The sequence below is a fragment of the Dermacentor silvarum genome, chromosome 7 (genome assembly GCF_013339745.2).
Source record: "Dermacentor silvarum isolate Dsil-2018 chromosome 7, BIME_Dsil_1.4, whole genome shotgun sequence".
Taxonomy (NCBI): Eukaryota; Metazoa; Arthropoda; class Arachnida; order Ixodida; family Ixodidae; genus Dermacentor; species Dermacentor silvarum.
Window position 1 is genome coordinate 68,684,464 of NC_051160.1, and position 17,237 is coordinate 68,701,700.

Sequence of the window (17,237 nt, forward strand, 5' to 3'; positions counted from 1 at the left end):
GCGTGACGTACAGCCGTTACCCGCTTTGTTTCCCAGTGTAGCGTGATAACTTTATGTCACGCCTAGTTCGCGTTTTGTGAAAATGGGGAATTACGGTGGCGTGTGAGGTGTAACAGGTGGCCAATGTTTATTGTTTCAGGAATACCTTAGGAGTTTTGCAAATAACTACCCATCCATCCATCTCTCGCAATTTTTCTGCTTTAAACGTGATGCCCGTGGTGTCCTCGTGAACTAAATGTGTCTCATTGTTGATATTTCATGGAGAAAGCTGGAAGTTAAGACGTCAAACTTACGCATGGGAGAACGTATGTGAATTACGCATGTGAGCACTCCGGAGTGCTGTAGGCGCGTTTTACGCACGCCTAATAATTTTGACCGCTGTCATGGAAGAAATACAATTGCCATGGAAATCGAATGTAGCAAAAATGAAAACATTATCGTCAATTTTCATGCGAAGTTTATTGCGTGTGCATAAATTTCAATCTTCTGAAAAAATATTTCAAGAAATGCTCGAAAGATTATATGGCCGTTATTCTGAACGTTTCACAGTGCGCTAACAGATCCTTCTTCAAGATCAATGATATGGAAGCATTGTTAGGGGTGATGTGCGCGAAAAGTTTAACGTTTCTGGCTTAATTGTGATCGTTGCAAACACTCGTAATTACTAAACTATCAATTGTTCTGTGTGTACATAGGTTGTACGAGGCGCACGAAGTGTCATCGGTGAATTAAGCAAGTGACCTTGTTTATATTTCATTGACGCAAAGGGCCTGTTATGATTGGTGTGTAGGCAAAGTCAAATTGTGTGCTTGAATTAGGGTACACAATGTATCTCCCAGTGCCAGAAAAGATATAACCACCAAGTTCAAATTTTGTCAAAATTGGATAAAATGTATGGCTGATGTGCATGTAAAGTACGAAATTGTGAGGGTCAAGTAGAGTCTTGAAATTATATTTCTTAAGCACAGGCTTAGAAGTGTTTTATGCGGCCAGAGTGTCAAACAGGTAAGTCAAATGCAAGCAGATTATTGAAGTGTGTGGTTTATTCACAACAACTCAAATTAATAATGCGAAGACTCGAAAGAAACAATCTTACCGGAAATTGGGGTGTGATTCTGCAGTGTCGGAAAAATGTGCTGTCTTTTTTTTAACGTACGCGAAAGCTAGCTGAAACAACAACTGCGATCAGACAAGTCGAGCTTCAAAGCTGTGTAAAAATTCGAAGTACCTGGTCCGCATCGAAATGGCTGGCACAATAATTTTGCAGCGACAACTAGTAAAGTTTATTTTGTACTGTCTACGTTGTCATCTGTAGGAGCTATCGTCTTGTTCACTCATCACAAAAACTCGCCAAAAAAAAAGAACACTTCCAGTGTCCCCATCAGCGAATCGATCTTACCCGGTAAGTGTTAGCCCTGGGATTTATCTTTTTTCACCCTCGAGGGCACAATAATTCTCACCATGTGATCTATCGGGTGCCAAACAGAACACAGAAGTGAATGAGGTGGGCAACAGCGCTACAGCAACTAAAATATACTATTACAACGACTGAAATAATTACATGAAAGCAGTCCTTACACATGCTCATAAAAATAGACAAATAATGACGGTCCGCTTCACGTCTGCGTTCTGTTTGTTGCCCGTTATGCCAAAATACCCACCGCTGTAAGCTATAGTGGCTACGGTGTTTCGTCGCTGAACTCGTGATCGAGAGTTTACGCTGGCCGTGGCGGCCGCACTTGAATGGTTGCAAAATGCAATAAAAAACGCACGTGTGCTAAGAATTAGATGCATTTTAAACAGCACCAGGTGGCCAAAATTATTCCGGAGTCCCCAACTACGGCGTGCCCAATACTCGCATCGTAGTTATGGCATGTAAAACACCACAACGTTTTCACCGTTACACCGCGGTGAACCTGTAGCAACTGGCTCAAATTGCAAGTTATTCTTTTCACTGTGTACTTGCCTCGTACATTCCTGAATGAATGCACGACAGGTGGCCCTAAAAGTGACGGTCTCATTAGTGCTTAGCGACACACGCATGGACGTAAAAATGTAAAGGAAGCGAAAAAGAAGCGCGTAAATGTCAAATGATAGCCATCACCGTGTGTCCGCAAGCCATAAGCGTAACACTTGCGACGCGCTGTCCGTGCTGTGTCAATTTCAGTAGTATTCAGCGAATCATATTTGTACACACCTATGTTGTTGTTTTTTTTAAATATAATTGCCGGAGTCATTTAAAATGTGCTGAGAGAGCTTACCACTTTTGGCACCTTAGTGGACTAAGCCCTTGGTCCCAAGTTCCCTGTAATCGCAACTGTCATTGTATTTCCAACAAGCTTTCGGGAAATACCGGTTCCAAGGCCGAATAGCATCGATTTAAAACAGCCGAACACTGAAAATACGAACGCCGGATAAACACCGTTTGTAGCTGACAGGGATTCATTTGCATTGGCGGACTTACCTGTTCGCAAAGCATGGAAAAGGAAAATGTTCGCAGGAAACACTTCATAATTGTACTGGCAATGACGGCCGCGTTTGGTGGAGAGGTGCCACAGAAATGAAGATTTCTTATGAACTGCTTATGGCGGATAAAAAAAATATTACCAGGTTTCAAAAGAGCGCTCATTCATACAAGAGGTAAAGAGCTTTATCAAATTATATAGCTTGAGCCCGCTAAGCGAAACAGAGCAGAAACATACGCGGTCCGACGACTACGACAGGTAGAATAAACAGGGCAGAATGAGTGATCAAGTGATGCGTGTTAAGAAGCACACACTTTTATTCGGCATGTAGTTACGTTTTCTCGTATTAGTCGTGTTTAATTAATTATAATTTATTCATTACACTGCGTGATTTAAATAAAAGAATCGAGCAAATGGTTCTCGGACAGTGGTGAGTCTGTGTATATTGTAGCCCATGTGACATATGTAGTAGAATTCAGAGCAAATGAAAGGTCCCCGTAATCTGTTCTCTGTCCACACGCTCGTCGTCAAGGCCATGCATGCGTCTTCTTGTATTCGCCCTAGCCCCCACTGCGTGGGCCTTGCTTCATGTAACCTGCATAAGAAAATCAGACATGAGCGCTAAAACATGCGAAACAATATTTTTTTTGTATGAATTCAAGACGGAATTGCGTGGAAATTGTCAAAAGTGTAAAAGTTCACCAAAGCATAAAGTATACACGCTACCCTTTGTAGCTCGTCTAAGGAATTCAAGCAACGTTGTAGGGGGCACCAGAGTGCAGACTGCAAATGTCGAGCTAAGATGGGTATTTGGCTATACCAGACACAATGGTTCTATTTTACGACATGGTATAGCAACAAACAGCGCTGTTGATGTCGATATTTTCTGAACTACAATGTAACTGGCAAACCATGTGGGGACATTACTGTAGATGATGCTTCTTGGACATAGGAACCCGCCTGATCGGACCGAACTTGAGTGCACTCTATGCTTATCCATTCCATCAATTATTTATTTATTTATTTACCACGCTTTTTATTGCCAAGGCTCGAAGGCATTCCACAATGGAGGGATGAAAAACTAAAACGAGGTACATATGGTACAATTTCTAGGTACAATTTACCTAGAAGCAGGATAAACAGCAGACTTAGTTGCTAAACATGTTCGTTTGGGAGCAGGAACTCCTAGCTTAAATCTTTTCTCTGACATAGGTAAAATGTGCGTAGGAAAAGAAAGTGTCTTTCAAGACGAGGCTTTAATTAATAATACATTTTATGAAAAGCACATAAGCGGGAACACTTGTGCATTGCAAGATCGGAGAGATTTAAAGTTGTCTTCTTCGACGGGACATGTGCAAGACACATAACAAGTAGAAAGAATAAATAGAGTGTCTAGGTTATGAATGCTTTAAAGCGTGTTACCAAAAGGTAAGTTGCGAACGTTAGGCGGCGTAAGAGCGCCTTAGCTTACGGCAACACAACGTCAGCTATGGGCATCACCGCAAGCCAGGTTTTGACATCTCTCTAAATAGACGAGAGATGGCGGTTCGCTGGCAGAGGAGGCTGGGGGAAGTGTCCACTGGTCAGCGGTCGAGATAAGCAAGAGAAGTTTGGAGTGTTAGTGGGAAAAAAAGGAAGAGATTGATACGACCGATCTATTACAGTCATAGGTAGCGGTACAATATAGATCTTGAAGAAGACGAAGAACAACAATAAATTTATTGAAAGTCCGGTGAGTTATTTCGAGATTTGATAGACAAAAAAGATTAAGGAGATGTATACAAAAAGTACAACAAACCTGATCAAATCAAGCTGGCTAGGTGACTATTTGTCACCGCCACGTTAGCCGCTCGAGACACTCAGCGTGTATTCGCGGCCTTCTTTCACGCTCGGAAAAATACTTTTACGTAGCACGTATTGAGCAACAGAAAGCTGTATCGGGAGGCTTTAATGTTTCTTGACAATTTTCTCATTGATACTTTTCATCTAATTCTAATATTTGAGGTGGTAAATAATTAGGACAAATTATGTAATTAGGCGGAAAAAAAGCGGCGACACACAACATTACCTTGGTTTTGTCCGCCCACGTTGCATTTGCATAAGTTTAAACTTTGGTGCATGATAGTTCGAACACCCTGTATATGCAAAGCCCAGTTTTGCACTCCCGAAGCTGCGCGGCCACTGTGAACTGCTACATACGTACGCACATTCACCCCACACGGGTCGGGTAGGTCGTCTTTCTGGCACGGCAATTTTCTGCTTCGCCCCGCGGTTGTAAAGGGGGACAATCGTCGACGCAGTGCCGAGAAAGGCCTCTCTTGTCTTTTCATGTTAAAAAGCCGTGTCACACGCTTCTCGTTCACTGAGGGCCCGTCTTGGGGAGCGGGAAGGAACCGTTTTATATAAAGGTGCTGGGGCTCTAATGGAACATGGAGGTAGGTTGCCTCGTCACTGTGCGAGCCAAGTAGCGTGTGTGCATGGAAGTGACCGATTAGGGGTCAGGCACTCCGTTACGCATGGACTCGCACGTCGCGTCTGGCTTCCGGGCGTAATTTCGGAAAGTTGTTTGGCCAGGTGCTCCTGCCCATCAGCACTAGCGTTTGCGAAAGCTGGCCTCCGGCGTGGGCCTCATGCCCCTTCACGTCTACGCGCGTGCTTTATATCACGATGCGGGTGCTTGTTGAGGATGCTGCGAAGAGCGGACGTCGAAAATGTGCCCGAGGAATGTTCCTCCGGTTTCAGTCTTGCGGGTCATGCAATTTGATTTTTCGTTCTATCTGCCAATATACTTGGGAGCTGTTTTTAACGGTGACTGCCCTATGAGTAAACGACCTTGAGGTGAATGCACTGGATGTGCCTCTTTTTCTTCTAATACCTTTCGAGAAAGAAAAAAATTGAACAGTTTTGCCCTGAGGGTTAGGCATTTAAAGCCGGAACAAGGTTCAGCGCTGCGCTGAAGCTTCTTAGATGGTGTTCTAGGAATACGCTGGGTGGTATATTCACGGGCCGCGGCACAAATATACAGGGTGTTTAAGCGAACACTTAAAAAATTTCTTAAATGTTGCCTGTGACACAGATAGCACAATTCTAGTTCATGAGCTGCTCTACTAGAAGAGGCGGACATTACTTGCAAGAAAATTGAAATGCTTATTCGAACAACTGACAAAAAATCACTAATTAAGTTTTTAACTAGTTACCTTATTGCCCATATTGCAATTTACATATCGTAGCCGTGGAGTTCACACCAGTTTCGAGATAATTATTCCCGAACTTCGCGGAGAAATGCATTGGCGTTCCAGTTACTTTTGTGCTTCAATGCATGAAACGACGTTTTCTTAAGAAACTAACTGGCACTAGTTTTAACAAAACGTCGTTTCGTTCTCTCTATTGCTATCCTGAGCCAGTTAAGCACTTGAAGCTGCAAGAGTGTTGCGCTACAATGTTTAATAACTTCTGACTGGCTTTTAAAATTTTGCGTGTTGCATCGTGTTAATGCGAGCATTTCTAGCTCTATTTTGGTCCCTTATCTCCACCTATCTCTTTTTGTTCTTTTCCCAACTTTCCCCTATACAGGATAGCCGACCGCTACTCAAACTAGCTAACCTGCCGGTTTCTCCCTCATTTTTCTTTCCTCTTCATGTTTAGAAATACATACGTCAAGCGATTCTCTACCACAGAACGTACCGCATTTGCAATAGGGGCACTTTCCTCTCCTCTGCCTGACGAGACAACCGTACTCCTCCGGGCAGTTCCCGATCGGCGGACATGAGAGGCTGCCCACCAACGCTGCATAGAGTGATAAAGAGCAGTAAAACACTGCAAGTGCAATGCGGCTCAACGAGTAAGCAGCACTAAAATAAAACAACTATTGAGGGTGAACCTGCAGCAACTCTCAAAAATATACAAACAACTTTCTGCATGGCATTTTATAGTGAAGCTTGAGACTTGAGTTGTATTCACAGAAATGATACATTTTTAATCAGCAAGGTAAAGAAATACTCTGGCTGGTGGCGGTGAATATAACACAGAGCGGGTCATTAAATTTATACATTCCTAAGCTGCCTATTTGATGGCTGTGAATGAGTTTCGTACCCGAAATGTCATGGCGTCTGCAGACGTGAAAGGGTCAATATAGAGGTTACTTTATTAGCATGAGACGTGGTTTATATAGCATAAAAAAGAAATCTCAAGTCTTCGCTTTAACTGAACATGTTCGCGACCGTATTTTTTGTCTAGTAGCTTCAGTGAGTTCTTTCTTGACATGTTTATTCACACCAAATCCTGGCATAGTTAATTTCATAGTGACTGTTGACATTCTTGTTATACGAAAGAAGTGATCTTTGCCTACACAAGAAGGCTGAACACGCACAAATAGTGTGTTTTGCTAGGATTGTACATTATGCAGTAGTGGCGTGAAGTCAACATTCAAAAGTGCATTTTTATCTTTAGATAAAGTGACATGCACTCGAACATTTTAATAGACGACATTTGTATCTGTTGCGGACTTGCAATAGAACATTTAAACTGAGCGTACATGCGAACATATACCACTTTCAAATGAAGTGAGGGTTGCGTTTACTATCTCACCAAATTCTTGTAAAATTGTAGGAACTGTAATTCACGCGAGCATCTAGGTGGTATAGTCGGTAACTGTTGTCGCGCAGTTGTCTAAGCGAAAAAAAAAGAACAATCCACATAAACATCAACTGACAGGATTTGCGCTCGACTTGTGAATGTGCCCTTGCAGAGTTCCTTCTTTTTTTCGCGCAGAGAAGCACGCAATCAAGTAGGAACTGTAAAGCCGGATCAAGATTGTGGGGAACAATTCACATAACTGGGGGCATGTAGGACTCTTACGTGATGCTTATAGGCTGCGACCCACTAGTCATCTAGCCATCGTTACTGCAAGATGCTGTAGAGTACTTCTTATGCTGTCAATGAGCAACATTCTGTAGAGTGAAACTGTTCTGCAATGTACAGCCTTTCTATAACGGCGGCTAGCAGTTAGGAACTTCAAAATTAGTCGATGGCATCTATTCGTTATTGACATTCTCGTGCAGCCCAACGTAAACAGTGGCACTTGCCGTCGAATTGAACGAATGTCAGCTTTCACGCATTGCCTTCTAAGCATAACGCCATGGCTGGGCTAATCCCGTGTGTCTATTATGTCTTGCTTGCAAATAGGTGGCTCTGTAAACAGCACGCGTGTTTTGCGACACGCAAGCTATCCTAGTTATTCAACTCGCGCGGGAGCCTGTAAGAGTTGTCTAGGAGCTCTCCACGTGGCTTTGGTGTTATCTCGAAGTTCTCCATGAGTAACAGTTCTTTTTACATTTTCTCAGTTTTTTTTATCACGTCATCGGTTCTGAAGTTTAGAGGGATGCCGAACTCAAATGTACTGTTCACAGTATTTATGAGATCCGGATGAGTAAATGTGTGTAGTGCAGAAACATTCATTGCAGTCATTGCTAGTTTCTTTAGACTTACAGCGCTGTGATTCGTGGAGCATCTGCAGTCAAAGCGACAGACGCCTGGGTTTTATTATGTCTAGGCATCACGCTGTGCAAAAAATTTACCGCGCGACCGAAATATGCCGCGTACTCACCGCATTTGCAGTAGGGGCACTTCCCGGTCCTCTGCAGAACGTAGCAGCCATGCTCAGTGGGGCAGCGTAACCGAGGACACTCGAGAAGCTCGTCTATAATTACTGAGGGCAAAATTAGAGACAAAACAGTGCAGATCAAAGATGGAATATTAAGCTCATTTATACATGCGTAGCACTTTGCTTCAGACGTGGCCGTCATACTTGGCAACAGTTTGGCGAGCTTTTATATCTAAAGAATGCTCTCTGTGAATCCGCTGCAGCGCCATTAAAACAAACACAAATAGTAGAGGACCGGACACTAGGCGTTAACATTACCCGTGGAGTCTCTCATGTACGGTCCTTCGTTATTTGCATTTGTTTTAATTGCGATAGAAAGTCTTCATCAATTATGAAGCAACTTTGCCAAGAACGTGCTAATTAGCTAAATACTCGGAAACAGGTTTTAAGATCAGCCGCTGAAGAAACCACTACATCTGGTACGCATCTGCAAGAAGCAAGGAGCTCCGCTTCTGAATCTACCGTTAAGCTAAATACTGAATAAATTTATTTTATTGTTCTCCTTCATTTAACGACCATCTCTGTACCGCTGTAAATTGTGCATTATCAAATTCTCCTAAATGGCAATTTTTTAGCGCTCGTCAATCCTAAAAGATCGTCAGAAGAAATGCGTCAACATTTTGTTTGTACACAACACTGCAACAACTATATATCTTTGGAATGCACAGAAGCTGCGATAGCAGCTGTAGTGCTGCTGCAGTGCACCGCTGAAACACTGATCGGTGCCCTCTTCAACCACAAAAGTGCATAGCACAATTTACTAGGTCTTTTTCTTGCTATTCTGAGCAGTAAAACTTTTAAGCAAGCAGTTCAAGCATTAGGACACTTCTAAGTCCCTAAAAAAAAAGGTTAGTGTCCTTGGTACGGATACAGGTAAAATAAATTGAGTGGTCGCTATGCTACACAAAAATAATATGAAAAGAATTGAAAATGAGAAATACGTTAGATCTTAATAAATGTCAAAATTTCGGAAACGGACAGTATGGTACCTTATATATGGTTACCAAAGTTGGCTTATTATGCACCCGAGGCATATTGTTCTTCGCTTTTTACGACCTATCTCGCCCGATGGAAATAAACGAAGGTACTCACAAGGTTTTCTACGTCGTTCATCAGTCTCAATCGTCGCACTGTTGATATCCGCACAGTCGCAGTGAGCACAACCCGTGTAACGTTCACGTACTACACGGCATCCAAACTCCGTCGGGCACTCGAAGCTGGGACACATTATCTTGGGCTCTGCGAGGAAGGAGGGCCTAGAGTTGAAGGGTGAAACTCACTCCCTCCCTCGATACAATATGTAAGTGTAAGCAAATTGAGAAGTTCAAATGTGAGACATACGTGAGTTGGCACGAAAGTAACAACTAAAACAATAAATAAACAAATTCATTTGCTTTTACGACAGCGCTTCTAGTCCTTATTCATAGGTCATAGAAAATTTATACACATTCTTGATATTTCGATCAAGAGAAAACAAGAAAAGGCAGGGTCGTTAATCTGCCGGACGTCCGGCTGACTACCCTGCTTGAGGAAAGCGGGCTGAAGGATTGAAAGAAAAAGGAGAAGGGAAAAGCAAAATGGCAGGGAATACACGTGGTAGACACAGGGTGTCTACAAGCGCCTTAGGTACGTTCTCTTTAAGAAAAAAGTGACCGGAGCGCACGTGGCATTTTTCGTAAATAATGATTCTCTCCTAGCTACTGATATCTTTGCCTTTGTAAAGTGTAGACCGTCAAGTTGGCTAAGCGCGCCTTGAAGTGGCTGACGTTTGCCGACCAAACGGGTAAAGTGGCACAGGAAGTGCTGCATAGTCTCCCCCACTTTAATGCGTTGTCACACCTGCCCATGAAAGACGAAAAGTATTGACAAGAGTATTCAAAAGACAAAAATTTAACAAGCCTGGTATAGTCTTCACGTCTTTAGCGACAAGAAATGGAGTGGTATGTCGCCTGTCGCCTGTGTGCATTAGGAGAGATTAATAAAAAATTAAGGTACTGAGGGTAATTGAAGAATGTTAGGGCCGCTCAGGGGGTGCTGAGCTATGTTGCTCCCTCCTAAGTGGTGCTTGAGTAAGGGTGAAAGAATCGCTACTTTTATGTGTTCCAATTGAAATCTGTCAAGGGTCTTCGTTATTATTCTCTCACTTTTACTGTTTGCTCCGACGACGTGTCCACCTAGCGTTCCATACACGAACAAACACTGGTAAGAAAAGCCTGACAAAGAGCGAGCACTCATGGGTTCTTTAGTGCCAGCGTCCAATATCAGAGACCAGTGACCCGTAAAGAACAATGTCTAGGTGGCCGCCTTCCATTTTATTCTTTCGATGCCAAACCATTGGCCATTACGTGCACATAACTCGACACACTGACACGGCATTGGAACAGGCCTTCTCAGGCCGGGGTCAGGCTCCCGCAAGCCTTTGTGCTGGTCGAAGACATGTGATATGAAGGAGATGACTGACCTTGTCTCCTTTGCGTGACGCGCCGGGGGAATAATGGCACGCTTCTGTCAGGCGCAAAAGTTACACTCCTTATGTTTTGTTTTTTATTCCCAATAATCTATTTTTAATGTAGACCCTTGTCGGCATTCATTCTTGCACATTCAGCTATATATATATATATATATATATATATATATATATATATATAGATATATATATAGCGCCTTGTCCTGTCGTCTTTCACGTGCCCGTTGCGTTTTTGCGCTAATCAAGTAATTATGGAATCGCACCAACTTGCCCGCCAACGCATTGTGCTGATACACACACACACACACACACACACACACACATATATATATATATATATAATATATATATATATGTATATATATATATATATATAACGTCTCAATTCATGTGTTCATGCGCGGGCATTTTAATTAGAAGCTGGTCACCTACATATACTTTCATTCATTGCAAACTTTGTGCACCGCGACCTTTACTCGACAACTACACGCACATTTAGACCCACATAAGACATGATGATGAGGATGATGATGATTTATATTGAAATCACCTTTAAAGCGGGGCGCCGACAGACAGCCACCTATACCTTACTTTATCTAATGAGGTTTTACTACATCTATTGTAGCCTAGCGTTTTGCCTATCTTTCCTTGATCATTCCTTTCTTTATTAAAACCGCTATCCCTATATTCCAAAGTTACTTGTGCCATTAACAACCTCGTTTCTACAAATATTGCCCCCGCGTTCTTTCCTACCAATATTTTAAACATCGCATCTCCAACTGCTGCCCTGTTAATGCATTCATCCGCTTTGAAGGTCAGCGTATCTGGAAAGTGCTCGACAACTGTGCGCATACGCTTGCAACTGAATCGTTTCCTAAGAAACTGCACCTAATGACACCTTAGTTATTGGTTATTGTTTTCTGTATGCTCAGATGCCAGTTCAGATGCCAAATCCCCTTTTGATCCAGTATTCTAAGGTGTGGTAAGAAAATGTTATCTGAGCTTTATTAAAATAATATTCATCGTGTCCGCCTCGGAAGGGTCGTTAAAGAAAATGGTAGATCGGTTCAGGCCAATGAAGCATACTTCTTTCGAAACATTGTTTTCTAATATTTCGCGGTAATCGGTTTATTATTAAAAGAGGGAACAAAGGTCAAATTTGCATTTTTTTATTTTGCACCGAATCCTCGTAGGCGGTACGTCAACCTAACATCACAGTTGTCAAAGTATCTATATTTTTTGTATTTTAGCCATAGTAGCTATTGCGAAAATTTCGTAAAAGTAAGGTTCAGTAATTAAAGGTTCTTGTAATTTCACTTTTGAACTAGTTTAGAACACAACGTAGTTTACCGATAAGCGAATAACTTTAGGCCTAACCACACGCCATCAAAATCTACGACGTCACGGATCACCTGGATCTGGAACTTCAAGGCAGCGTCACCCCACGTTTTTCTCTGTTGCGTCCTTAGTTTTTTACCAAGCCTCCTATGACGCCAAGCAAGCCATTTTCGGTATTGTTTAGGGGTAAGCAACTAATTCAACCAATTTCATTGTTCTCTAAGTGTCCCTTTAACTATATGCTGGTATGACCTTCTTGACTTTTCCTTCCCCTTACATAAACGGACTGTACCTCGAAAGCCTCGGAAAATAACCAAGCAAGCTTCTGACCACCCTAAATAGTTTTACTATATTAGATTTTCTACCAACAAGTCTCACTTTTGTTTACCAGGGGTATGTATTCGTCAAGACATCGTGACAAAGACAAAGGTCGCGTCGCACCATAATATCGTGAGGCTTTGGCTCTCTGTTCGGTTCATTCGGTCGGCTGCGTTGCTCCTACTCGTTGCGGGTTCCCCTGTAGCAGCATAGCAGACTACCGAGGTAACCAAAACGAGAGCCAAACTTTGCGAGTATCTCCTTCCACGTGACCACCATCTGCTTGATATCATGACAAATACGCCTCTGGCAAGACAAAACCGAAACTGGTTCATGGAAAAGTTATTATAGCTAATTATTTAGAGTACTCAGAGGCTTCTCAATATTAAAGCGATACTTTCTTGGCCTCTTTCCTGGGACTTGGCGTTCGTCGCTCTTTCTACCCCTAGCAGACCACTTGGGCTTTTTGGTATTTGCTTGTGGGTAAGTGGCGCTCCATATGAGCGGCTGCACACGTGTCAGAATAGACAACTTGGACCACTGGGTATCTGCGCATTCTCAGAAAAACCTATGACTATCTGCGCTTTGACAAAATGGATATGAAAGCCTTAAATTTATCTTCATATCAGCTGCATTTCCTTATGCATATACCTCTCAATTATCTTCGACCCTCGATAGGCACCGTACGTTGACTTGGCCCTAGTGACACACCAACTAAAAGCTACAGTCGAGGAGGCCCTGTCCATGTCATCCACTATTGCTGCCGCTTCGCTAACTCAAACAAGCTTAGCGTCCTTTAGAATCCAACATTGTGTTGGATATGCATTCTTTTTCTGTTGTTTTGAGGTAAAGAACGATAGAAATGAAAGGTCAAAAATTTCGTCTACGTAGTTCAGGTCAACACTGCGACTTGTCTCTGGTCCTGTATAAGAATGCAGCAACGATGTTCGCAACAGCCGATCAAACTCGCTCCAGCGTGCTCGGTGTCACAACGGAGGCGTAGACAGAGCGGGCGACATGTCGTGTTGTTTCCTCACCGCCACAGAAGCGGAAACAATGAGACGCGGCACGCCTGGCAAAACCTGATCGCTAATGGTGACCGCTCGGTGGTTGCGTGGCTCTAGGTTGACTGGGGTCGACGATCGCGCCAGCTCGGCGACGGCTAGTGCGCGCGGCGCCTTCACTTTGGAAGACCTATTGTGTCCGTGGTGACCGCCAGTGTTGGAAGGTGACGTAAGGGCACTGCCCAGTGGCAGGTAGAAGTGCAAGGGATGTTACACATCTACCGGTTGTTTTGTTTCGCTCTTTATCGCCTTCTACATTTTCTTCTTCTTTGTTGAACATTGAATCCGCGATCTAAACAGTGAAGAGTTATCTCCTGCGCTGTGAGTCCTGTGGCATGCAAACTTTACCGTTGAAGCCCCAAAAGCAGCGACCGAATTGTTAACGCTTTTAATTCGTAGCGGTTCTCTGCAGTCGGTCTGTCGGCTTCGCTAACAATATTCCTCTGGCGCCAGGATTTCCTGAAATTTATTCTTACAAACGGGTCTCATGTAAGATAATTTTGCGAATATGTGCCCTGTACACCAGTTATGTTTTTTGTGCCCAGTAGGTATACGTTATTTCTACTTTATGTGAGATGATCCAAGGCTGGCCAACGCACGCGCTTCCGCTATTATTGGTATGCCAAGCGTCGAGCACAAGACGCGCTTCTTCGACCATATACTATACTGTCAACAAATTTTAGGGCTCAATTACAATCCCGAGAGTGCAGCGAGAGGTGAGGTGGCATTCCGCCCGTTAACGGCGCTTTATGATCATTTAATCTCTGATCGATGCAACCGGTTCGCCTGCTTGTCCTACATAAAAGTGACCGCCGGTAAAGGTAGCGTTATACGTATACTACGTCCTTAGGACGTTCTGAGAATTCACTGTGCTTTCCGTAATACCTGCCAGTCTTTCTTCGCCGTTCACATGTTACTTCTTTCTCTGCACGATGGCGCATGACTTTCCTAACCACTTGGCACAAAGTCAACTTTACATCTACTCCCTAGTTTCTAAGTAAGTACGTGAAAAAGTGGGTGTGGGAACTACTCACGGGTCACGACTCTCTTGATCTTATTGTTGCTTCCTTTTCCCGCGCCCGTGTCTCCACGGTTAACCTTTTCTAACGCGAATCCCTGCGAAGTAGCTCAATTTTTAATCGTTCTCAGGTCATACATTCTGAGTCTTTCGAGCATTCGTTCAATTGCTATTTCATTGAGTCCATGGGCCGAACGTAAATAGTCGGTTTTGATGATTCCTGGTTTATAAAGCTAACGCGCCGCCGTTCGCACACCAAAGTGCGTAGCACACATTTAAACCATCCACGCGCAACGGCGCCGGTATTAAAATGCAAATCAGAGCCGAGGTCAGGCCATATATGACCACTAATTATACTGTCGAGAAGAGCTCTCAGGACGAGTATACAATAGCCCCCAGAGCAGAGAGCCCGTGGGCAGCACTTTAGGAGAGATTAATGTCCGGGTCCGGTATTAATTGTGGCCCTTGAACGCGGAAGTGGTCTACGGGTCTACGAGAAGGCCGTTGCTTGGATTTTATCGGCTAAGAAAAAGAACAAAACAACAACAAAGTAGAAACAAACGACGCTCCAACTGCCAAGCTGAGCAAAATTGGTAGTCTATAATTAGTTCTCAATGCGCCCCCAACTCCGTCCACCCAACCTTACACGCGTTTTTTTTTATATCTTGAATGCAGCTCTTGATACTTCCTTTATTTAAGACTACCTCCTATTACTGCCTCTTTGCATCCTTACTTCAGAATGATTGATGCAATACGGAAGAGAAGAAAATGTAGGGGGCCATCATTTTTAATGTGCGTTACGCAACATGCGCAAGTTATGCAACTTTCGACAGCACACGCAATGCTTGTAAGCAGCTCTTTTGTCAGCATGTGTACTTTTAGGAGGAATTAGCAAACTCGGACCACTCATCTCTTTGCTGAAATAGATGAATTGCCTCTAGCACCCAAGGAAAATACGTGTTCTCCACTATCCCAATAAGGTGCTGGGATTTTCACAATATAGCTCAGAAAAAAAAGAATCAGCGCCTAGGTGTGCCTAAATTTTAAATTTACAATATTATACAAGTGCTATTTAATACTTTATTGATATTCTATCGAAAATAGCATCTTTCGCTCTTTCAGAATTTCTGCCGATCACCAATTGTGGGCGACTTCATGACATTCCTTGGACCTGTACGCCACATTCATACTAGTAAAGCTGGCCTTCTCTTCGCAGCATGACACTGCACATAAGAAAAAAATCAATTACCTTCCTGTAAAGGATAACTGGACCAGCGCTATACAGATTACACTTCACTGACTTTTGTCACCCTAAGACGTCAGCCACTAGCGTCCTCTTCCTCATCTCTGCTACTAGCGTCGCATCCCCCCCTTCAGGCGTCTATATACCTTCAAAATTTCTTCATCTTTATATTTATTGTATATATGTGAATCGTAGACACCATGTGCCAGCCTACTGTGTCAAAGGTCTTTATTACTATACGCGAATTGCAGTAGACCAATACAATTACAGCTGCTCGAACCACCGATGTTGCTGTCACGCAGACGTGGCTAAAGAAGAAAGACAGTGGTTCGGAGTGGTCACAGCGGTTGAGTGACATGGCCGTATTGCTGGATAGGCCCCGCTGTGATATTATGCTCCCAGCCCGATCATGTACGGTTGGACTAAGAGCCTAAATAATATAAACCGAGTGCGGTCAGTTTTCTTTGACTCAAGTTCAGGTCCAGCTTGTCAAAAAATGCAAAGCTAGTTTTTAACAATGTACCGCAATCAACTGCTTAATAATTCTCGACAATGTTTTCACGAGAAAACAAGAAAGAAGCGCTCTGTCGCCGGGTTTCAGTACATGTCAAGTTATGGCCTCACGTACTATAGAAAACATTTTTTATGCAGAAGCTTCACCTATGTGAACTTGCGTTTTTATCCATGATATTATTCACGAAGTATAATACGCATCTTACCTACATGTGTATTAACACTAATAATAAGAACAATGATTTAACGTTGCAGTGTTAGATTTGGTTGGTTAATACCTCGTTAAGAAATCCTTTTAGTGTAGCGGAACCAGTACGTGAACGCAGAGAACAATGCTGACACGCAAAGATTTAATTGCCAAGAACAACGACACTTTGCGTTAGCAGTAGTAGTGACCATTTGGTTTGTTTCCCATGTTTCAACGCTGAGCGTTCATTTTGTAATCACTACGAGTGGACATGTGTCTGTGACGTAATGTGTGGAAGGTATAGGTGTCGTTCGTTCAAGGTAGCAAAATCCTTCTTGAAAGTTAGCGCTGTGTCCTTCTTGTTATCCTTCTGCGTCTATGTACTAGTTTCACTACACGGAAAGGATCGAGTGAAAGCTGCAAGCTGCCAATGCCTTGGTCGCCAGACAGGCACAGCCGGAAAACATAGATAAGCTTCCCTCAGTTTCATCAGTGGTGCGGACCATTCGAATGGCCGTGAGAATGAGTGCGAAACAAACTGTCTCCATTCCACTTTCCATGTTTGTTTTTTTTTCTCACAGGAAGTGTGTCTTAGCAGCAAAGACAAGGATGCGAGTGAGATTTCTTCTGGCATGCTATCTGTCGTACGCTAATTTGTAAGTCGGCCTGTTTACAAAACGAAAGCCGCGCGACGATACCCGATAGTGGCTCACAGATTAGCACACGGATCTCTGCCGTTGAGACGTGATTCGCAGAACGTAATGTTGCTACCAGGAGGCACGCTCGCGCGCCATGTGCTAACAATGCCGGACGCTCCTAGGAGGAGGGACAAAAGTATTGTATTGGATTCTTCGTGGCGACAGTGCGTTCAGATTACGTTAGCTGCGTTCCGGAGACTAGCAAGAGCGAGTGGAACCGATCGGCTGAATTTTCAACTTTCTATAGACACATGGATTAGCGGT

The 17,237-nt window shown here is 43.3% G+C and overlaps 1 protein-coding gene across 3 annotated transcripts in view; it reads right to left on the minus strand.

Annotated features, from left to right (window-relative positions):
• Nucleotides 1-2,731: 2,731 nt before the first annotated feature.
• Nucleotides 2,732-17,237, minus strand: part of LOC119458157 (uncharacterized) — an 80,314-nt gene continuing 65,808 nt past the window's right edge. The window contains exons 2-5 of one of the 3 annotated variants that reach the window (XM_049670807.1): nucleotides 9,220-9,366; nucleotides 8,071-8,172; nucleotides 6,150-6,251; nucleotides 2,734-3,060 (exon numbers count right to left, since the gene is read on the minus strand). In XM_049670807.1, coding sequence (XP_049526764.1) covers nucleotides 3,026-3,060; nucleotides 6,150-6,251; nucleotides 8,071-8,172; nucleotides 9,220-9,366 — 386 coding nt within the window. In that variant the 3' untranslated portion in view covers nucleotides 2,734-3,025. Of the gene's footprint in view, nucleotides 3,061-6,149; nucleotides 6,252-8,070; nucleotides 8,173-9,219; nucleotides 9,367-17,237 lie in introns of all 3 variants that reach the window. The other 2 variants (XM_037719981.2, XM_049670808.1) reach the window with 2 other exon arrangements.